This window comes from Tachypleus tridentatus, chromosome 12 (assembly GCF_004210375.1).
Source record: "Tachypleus tridentatus isolate NWPU-2018 chromosome 12, ASM421037v1, whole genome shotgun sequence".
Lineage (NCBI taxonomy): Eukaryota > Metazoa > Arthropoda > Merostomata > Xiphosura > Limulidae > Tachypleus > Tachypleus tridentatus.
This window is the reverse complement of record NC_134836.1, coordinates 49997281-50006706: the sequence shown is the minus strand read 5'-3', so window position 1 is coordinate 50006706 and position 9426 is coordinate 49997281. Positions and strand designations below refer to the sequence as shown.

Below are 9426 nucleotides of genomic sequence, written 5' to 3'. Positions count from 1 at the left end.
AATAACTTGGGGCATCACTTTTAAGATTAGTGTATGATTTCACTTGTAATTGTGGGGCACTTCGGATTGATAAGTTTTCTAATGAAGTGTCCATTTCACTCTTATCACTCTGAGACACAGCATTAAACATTCGCTCTTTTTGTACTTGTGCATTATCAATGCTGAAGCTTTTTTCAAGAAGATTCCAGTTGGACTTTGGAGAGCTCTTTATACTCCATAGAGTGGTACTCCTTGAAACTTCAATTAGCAGACCTAACTGAGAGCTCTGTTGTGAAACCCTTTTACCAGGAATACCACACTTGCAATGGAAATTATTAAGTTAAAATTACTGATAATTAAAACTGTTGTATATACATGCATCGAAGCATGCAACTGTAATTAATTTATGTAAAATGAGAGCTAAACGATTTTTGCAAGAACATTTACAATAATATTGGTAGCTTCAAAACTTAAATGCCTTTTGTGTGCAGGTTTTCATAAATTTACTAATTATAGTGACACAAGAAACAATGTGGTCAGTAATATTCAATCTCTATTACCTTTCTTTACTGATAAGCATACATTTTCTACATTAAGAGAGCCTGTTATATTAACACTAAACACACTGTTAGGCAAAGATAAGAGTTAATCAGTCTGGCTTTTAATAACAGCTATTAAGTTAAAATTATATACACAGTTTTGTTAATAATCATAAAATTAACTTCGTCTGGAACCTTATTACCAAAGTCAGAAAACGTGCCTCAATATTGAACAATTAATGCAGCTAACAGAGTACAGCTCTCATCTGCAGGAAAGCTAAATCTTGCATAAACATTTATCAAAATACAAGATATCAAAGGATTTGTTTTTTATTATTCTCTAAATAGAAATGTTTCCAGTTACAAACAAGGTTAGTTTTCAAACATTTCTGTAGATAAATGTCCTCATGAAAATTTACTTGTTGAAATATTTTAAAGAATATTTTACAATAAAACTTGTGTAAATACATACTAAAGTGACATTTGCAAAACTATTCAGTTGGGTTCCAAACTAAGATTAAGAAAACCAGTAAGTAACTATAACATTTATATATTGTAAGATATGTGAAGAGTGAGGACAAAACTGTGTTCTTGTGAATATAGTGTGTACATCTTAGAAAAAACAAATAGTGGGTCAGGTGTTTTTTTTGAATAATAGGAATATTCATCTTTAAAATTAGTCTTCTTGGTAACTGTGTGACTAAATGTTAATATTTCTGACTGTACTTCCTATGTTTCCCAAAGGATGTGCAACAGTACATAACTGTGTGTGTGTGTGTGTCACAAGTGAAATGGTGTAAAATGTTCAATTATTCGATATCCACATAAATTAAACTTACAATAAATTACAATAATTTTGATTACCCTTGTCCTCTGTTTGAGTTTGTTTTGTGAATGGCTCTATTCACATTTCACTGGATGTGCTGTAGCAGTAATCACAGTGTCTTGAGGGAGGGAAATGCTGCCTTAAACGAAACATATATTTTACAAAGGTAGAGAAAGATTGAATCTCTTGAAACACTTAGTCACCATCATTTCAAAAGCATTAATATTTCACAGTTAAAGTTCTTCTCATACTATAAACTAGAAGTAAAAAGACATATAGCTTCACAAAATACATACTGGAGTACTGTGTAAAAATCTATTTTGTAACATTTTATTACAAGTTCATGAATTACTAAACACAGGTGGTGGCAATCATTCATGCTAATACTTATTCCATATGACAAAAACAATAAGTTGTTACACATTTACACTTCTGGCAACAAGACTTAAAATCTATCAGGATATTCTGTGTTTGTTCAAATATTTTCAAAGAAAAAAATCCAACAAAATTTAAAACTGCCTGTATAGTAATTTAGTTTGAACATACTCTAATATTAATTCAATTATTATTTGTTTTAAAAATACAACTCTCCAACTGAAATTACCTTTCCAAAAGTGGCATCTGTCAATTTATCCCTTTTCATCTAACATCAAACATATACATCATCACCTGAGGTAAAAGAAAAGCTACTTCTCAGCTTTTTCTAACAGAGACAAACCTAATTTCTCATAGCACACATCAGTTCTTCTAACTTTTTTAAAGTATAAGAAAAACCTCTCTCTATGCTTGTGGGTTGAACATATCTTCCCAAATGTTCCTTCCATTTCTTTATAGCACAACAAAACATATCACTTTACTTCTGTAATCAAACTTCTTTCTTTTTTAATACCAGAAAATTCCACAATCCTTTCATGACATGAGTCGCCTCTACAAAATCACACACCTTTTTTTTTGTAACAGCACACAATTCACCCATCTTCTCACTGCACAAAAAATGTAAAATAAAATTATTTTTGGCAATATCAGGCAACCTGCAAGTGTTTGCAGTATAATAAAACCTTTCTCTACATTAGTATAGCCAAGCAACCCTCTTTCTCCTTTAACACTAGATAATCCCCAATCTCTTTACTTGCAACCTTCTGTAGTTTGGTGAGATAACATAAATTCCCTTCTACTCCTTGTACACTTAAATAAGTTATCTTTATTTCCTCTTGAAATATCAGATAAACCCTTCCTATCTCCATGCAAAATGACAGAAGTCTTTATGTGATATCAGATACATCCAATTTCTTTTTGTAATATAAAATAATATCACACCCTCTTCTTGTTATACTAGGTATATTATATCCTTTTTCATGAGGAAAAAAACATTTTCTTCTTGTAATGTCATGTAAGCCCACTCCATGTAGTGCCAATATAGCAAATAATTAAAAACAATTTTACCCATGGCTTTAATTTAAATCATTAAGTTGTCCTCAATAACAAAACATAATAATATAACCTGCAAAAAATAGAGGTAGTTAAGCACTTTCCAGCCAATTTTTGTTAACATGTTAAAGCTTCCTTTTTCTGAAGCTACAGCATCATTCTACTGAGCCTTGGTGCAAACAAAATTGACATTTCACATTGCAAAAGTCTTTCACATCCTTCATGTTAAAATGTTGAAGTCTCTGGTGGTTGAGCCAATCTCTGATTATCTCGTAAAGTCATTGCTCTACGAAGTTCATGTAATATTGTCTTGATTGAGTAAGTTCTCTGCCAATGGTTTAATACAGGTATCATTTTTCTCTCAATCTACAAAACAAGGAAAAAAGCATTCACTGAATGGTGTCACTGAAATTAGTTGTTTTTATAAACTTTTCTCCTGTTTTAGATTGTACAGAATATGAGCTATGAGATACCAACTGGAATTTTTAATTCAATTTCTACCTTACAAACTTTTTATAACTTCATAAAGTGAAACACATCTTAACAAACTCAGCTCATTGCTAGAACCAACTGGTTAATCTTTGTTAACACTATCGTATAATGACAATTTTTATATTCACCTGCATTGATCTGGTATTCAAATTAGGAGTAATTCTTAAAGCATTGTCCACTGATTACAAAATACATCTTAAAACATTAAAACATCCAAAATAATTTATACAAAGGCAAGATTAAACAACTAAAAGTCAAAGGTTAATATGTTACGAAACTCCCAAGTTCTAGTACAAAAAAAAATCTACTTGCACAATTTATGTAGCAATTACTCCAGTGGAAATTCTTACAAACAAACTAAAGATTCCCCTACTTGTATTAAACATAACAACAAAATGACTAGACATTTAAAATAAATGAACTGGAAGACATAAAAGAAATACATTACAACAAATACAATGTACAAGTCTGCCTAATCCATGTTTTCATAATAAATTAAAAGTTATGACTTGACCACTTTCTTTGGATAATGATATAACACAGAAAATTACAACCAAAAGTTTCTATCTGAAGTTATTTAGGTTACTTAGAAATAAATAATGCAAAAAAAAAGAAGAAGTTTATTTCCATATAAAATTTTTTAATGATCTAGAAAATCATGAAATATATATAATGTTACTTTAGTCTAAAACATCATGCTTGTAATAAAAGGTATTCATGATGCTAAACAATGGCATAATTTTGAAAAATTACTACTATGATGATGGATCTACACAATCTTGTAATTGTAAAGTTTTACGCTGGTAAACATCTATAGAGGTGTCTTACATTAGCAAATGTCTGAAATCTGATAGGTTTGACACACTGATAGGTTTCACACACTGGCAGATGTCTGATAGGTTTCACACACTGGCAGATAGGATAGGTTTTGGCAGATGTCTGATAGGTTTCACACTGGCAGATGCTGATAGGTTTGACACACTGGCAGATGTCTGATGGGTTTCACACACTGGCAGATGTCTGATCTGACACATAGGTTTACACTACACTGCAATATGTCTGATAGATGTCTTACACTGTCAAATTTCTAGATAGGTGTCTTACAGTGACAACTGCTGGCCAAAATCTTAAAGCCAATGAACATAAGGAATAAATATGCATTTTGCATTGTTAGACTCAACCACTTTTGTGAGTTCAGCTTTGAAAGATGAAAATAAGAAAAGGGTAAATAAAAAACTGTTTTAGCATTCAATAGGAAATATGTGAACACTATGAAATTAGCCTAAATACTAGCTGATCAAATGTTTCAGATCATACTGAAACAATGCATTAATTGGTAAACACATAATAAAATTTAGTCATTTGTGTTCAAGCATTAACATTGTCAACATCTCCACTGACATCTCCTGTGTTACATTGGGTAAAAACATGGCAAAGTCTAAAAAGTTGACAGAGTTTGAATGTGGCAGAATTGTCGAGCTGCAAAAGCAAGGTCTCATCGCTGGTGAGACTGGGTATAGTACAAATGCTGTTGCAAATTTCTTAAAAAACCCTGAGGGATACGGAAGGAGAATTTCAAGTGCTCCGCTCAAGAAAATTGATTAAAATATTCACTGTAACAATTTTTTAGTGCTTTTACATACACATGTTAAACAGAGCAAAATAGGGTTGGTCAGTTCTTTGGTGTTTATTGTTATAAAGTTACCAGGCTATCTACAACGTTAACAGAACCCTGCATAACCTATGAACAAAATAATATTTTTTTCTTTTTAATTTATCATGAAAGGTCCCAGCAAACTGTTTGTTCTATGTATTACAAACCAGCATTTTGAAAAGGTCACAAAAAGCTAGATTTAATCACAAACCCTTTTCTTATTATTCACAACTAAGATCTCCAAAAACTTTCCTTCAAAAAAATTGTACTTCGTAATTTTCTTTAAACTATAGGCATAACACTACACTGTTATTATCTTCTAATTCCCAAATTTAACAGAAAATTGTACATCTCCTTTTTGAGTTAAATTTATACTTGTTTATATTTTTTATCTGTAGGTTATATTTAAATACTACACACTATTTATTGGTGAAAGTAGTTTTTTTACCCATTTTGTTTTTATATTATTTTCTTTCATTTTTATGTTTCCTGGTAACAATATCATTCACTAAATTACATATAACTTAATCCTCTTGTTGTTAGTGATGAAAGAATACATGTAGTTTAAGCTGAGCAAATAATTACTAAGTATGGCCTTTTTGAATAAAAAAATATGGATTTCTGTTCAGAAACATTCACACCAGGTATCATCTAATACAAACAAATTACAGATTCTGTAGTTTCATTATGACTTGAACTTACAGCCTTGAAGTTTCAATGAATAAATGGAATTCATGGATGACTGGCTTTTACTGAATGAAAACTACTGCTGCATACAGAATTACTGCATGACAGATAACTTACCAAACCAGTTACATCACTGACTCCAGTCATCTTGATTTTGGTAAGAAATCTACAGACTGGTGGTTCTTCCGGATAACTGGATCCACAAACTATCTTTAAACTATAAATTCTATTTTCATATGGAGTCTAAAAAACAAAATCAAACTACTGTGTGAGAAATACATGTCATATACTGTATGTGTAACACAAAAAGTAATCAAATAAAAGAAGAAAGTTCACAACAAAGCATCTCTTTCATACAAGTCACAGAAATGTGTTGTCCATTTACCTTAAATAAAAGTTTTACATTTTTTAAATTAAACATTTATCAAGGAGTAAATTACCTTTAAAATACCTAAAACTTTTCTTCATTGATTTTGATCTCATACTTTCAACAACATGTGACTAAAAACTCTCAAATGTCCCTTTCACGTTGCAGAGCATGTATCACCTTTGATTTGGCCCAGCATGTAGATGGGTTAAAGCGTTCGACTAAACAACCTGAGAGTCACAGGTTTAAATCCCTGTCTCACTATACATGCTTGCCCTTTCAGCTGTTGGAGCATTACAGCGTGATGGTCAATCCCAAAATTCATTTGTAAAAAAAGTAGCCCAAGCATTGGTAGTTGGTATGATGACTAGTTGCCTTTCCTCTATTCTTACACTGCTGAACTAGGGATGGCTAGTGTAGATAGCCCTTGTGTAGCTTTGTGTGAAATTCAATTTTAATCAGGCAATTATTCAACTAAAACTGCATTTCCTTTCTCATACCTCCACATTACTAATCCTATCAGTTTGTTTATTACAGGGTTCCCACATTTCCAAATAAAAAATTTTCCAATAAGAAATGGAAAAATTAAGGGATATTCTTTTATCAAATGTAGTTCCAAAATAAAACTATAAAACTTACTCAAGTAATCTGGTAATCTAGAGATTAGCACATCTGTAATTTCAAAACAGTATGTTAAAACTGTGTCACCACTACTAAACATTGAAATACACATTTGTTTGCCAAGCACAACACTACATCATAAGTAAATATTATTAGACATACTACCTAAGTCTAGATATAGACAGATGACTATTTAGCGAAATGAATGGTTCATAGGGTATCTTATTCTCCAGTGGGAGATGTTGACAACGCTAATGCTTGAATACAAGTGATTAAATTTCATTACGTCTTTACCATCTGGTTCGGCGATCGGCTGGTGTCTTGCGGGAAAACCCGTCCGAATCCTCCTGCTCAACATGAAAGACCTTGCTTTTGAGGTTGACAATTCTGCCCACGTTCAAACTCTGTCAACCTTTTAGCCTTTGCCATGTTTTTTACCCAATGTAACACAGGAGATGTTGATAAAGCTAATGCTTGAACAAAATGACTAAATTTTATTCACGTTTTACAGATTAATGCTTAGTTTCAGCATGATCTTAAACATTTGATCAGCTAGTATTTAGGCTAATTTCATAGTGTTCACATTTTCCCAACTGAATGCTAAAAGTTTTCATTTTTTTATTTACCATTTTCTTGTTACCATCTTTGAAGCTCTACTCAAATAAGTGGTTGAGTCTAACAATGCATATTTTTTCATTCTGTTCATTGGCCTGAAGTTTTTGGCCAGCAGTGTATATATTTTTATGTTTTGGGGATAAATTTTCTTTCTTCCAGTTCTATAAAGAGTAACAGAACTGTTCTATTAATGAATTGTAAAACAAAAGATTAAATCTTTCAATGGGAATGCAGTGTGCAATGAGATGAAACCAAATATGTGGATATTATTTATTTGTTCACAATTCCGATATCTTAAAATGATTTATTTCTTATTATCCAAAAAGTGTTTTTTATTAACATTTTACCAAGTAAAAGGGGCCGGCCTGGCCAGGTGGTAAGCACTTGACCCGTAATCTTAGGGTCGAGGGTTCAAATCATCCATCACCAAACATGCTTTCGTCATTTCAGCCGTGGTGATGTTAATTGGAAGGTCAATCCCACTATTAGATTTGGTAAATGAGTAGCAAAAATTGGTGGTGGGTGTTGATGACTAGCTGCCTTTCCTCTGGTCTTACACTGCTAAATTAATTCTCGTGTAGCTTTGCGAGAATTCCAAAATCAAAAAAACAGTGGTGAAACAGAGTAATTTATTTAATAATATAACCGGTTGTTTGATAATTGTTCTTACTCAACTAGAAATAAAACTAAATTTAATTTGAGATTTGCTTAACTTTATCAAATTTATTTATTTTACTACTATATTGGAACAAAGTTAAATGCATGTGCAAACATTCATTTAGCTACAGAAGTATCTTAAACATCATATAATTCTCTTCTTGTCAATAATCCACTTAGGCCAATTGGTTCACATTAGAATCAGGTCAATAGCCAAACTAATTCCCTCTGTTTACCTTTAGCACTCAGTGTATAATTCACTCATTCCTTTTCTTCTCTGCCACTTTTATAATAACAGTATCAGCATATAATTCTTACGATGACTCAAGAAGTTACAGCAGTTATACTTTGAACTTAGCTACTTGTTTGCATTTCTCATACATGCCTACTTCTGATAATCGTTTATTTTTTGTCAATGTCCACCGAGCAGGTTGAATTGCTTTAGAACACCTTTGCGAGTTAATAATTTTCTTAAAATGTCTAAAAACTATAATTGCTTTCACTTTCACATATCAACTATTGTGCCTTATATTCTGGCTCCCAGCCAGTGCAGTGGTAAGTCTACGGAGTTACAACGCCAGAATCGGATGTTTAGATTCCCTAGGTGAGCTCAGCAGATAGCCTGATGTGGCTCTGATATAAGAAAACATACACACCTTTCATTCTCAATACCTATTTATCTCCTTTAATTACACTTCTCCACTTTTTTTTTTTTAAATGACATACATTTTATTTGGGTTTGCATTCGTAAGATTGTTTGTTTGTTTTGGAATTTCACACAAAGCTACTCGAGGGCTAGCTATGCTAGCCGTCCCTAATTTAGCAGTGTAAGACTAGAGGGGAAGCAGCTAGTCATCACCACCACCACCGCCAACTCTTGGGCTACTCTTTTACCAACGAATAGTGGGATTGACCGTCACATTATACACCCACGGCTGGGAGTGAGAGCATGTTTAGCGCGACGCTCGGTTTAGAGTCGCTCTGCCTTACATAGACCATGCCAGTTCCTATTCGTAAGATAAAAACAGGAATTACACATACTATTATATTCAAATATACATAAAAATTCAATCTGATGAAAAAACATGAACACACCTCTTAGGAGGGAACTTTAACCCAATAAAAGTTGTCTGTTCAATATATAAACTGTTATAATAATATACAGATGACACTAATTTTCTAAGTCAATTCATAAAGAATGGGTTTTGCAAACTATTTTAATCAACACACATACAAACAACAAATGCAATCACGAACCATCAAACAAAAGAATTTATTCATTGCCTTGTAATTTCTACCTATTTCGACTCAGCATTTAAGGGAAACCACTTCTTCTTCAACTTAATTAAAACGTTTCACATTTTCAATCCAGTGGCACCGCTTTTGCTTATTTCATGAATCGTGTCTTGCATCTCGGTTATTTGACGGTACGTGCAAGTCTTGTAGATTGGATTTACAAAGTTCAAAACACTTTTCTTTAAAGTGTTAACACTTTCTCGCAAATTCCATCTAAATCGTACATACGTTCCTTTGTGATACTGCTAGAACTACCAAGGTCATT

General features: G+C 32.4%; 1 protein-coding gene across 1 annotated transcript in view; it reads right to left on the bottom strand.

The window, feature by feature from the left end:
* Positions 1-512: 512 nt before the first annotated feature.
* The window catches only part of LOC143233277 (ubiquitin-conjugating enzyme E2 variant 2-like), a 19620-nt gene continuing 10706 nt past the window's right edge, over positions 513-9426 (bottom strand). Inside the window, exons 3-4 of the mRNA XM_076469377.1 lie at positions 5723-5848; positions 513-3138 (exon numbers count right to left, since the gene is read on the bottom strand). Of these exons, the coding sequence (XP_076325492.1) occupies positions 2998-3138; positions 5723-5848 (267 nt within the window). The 3' untranslated portion in view covers positions 513-2997. The remainder of the gene's footprint in view (positions 3139-5722; positions 5849-9426) is intronic.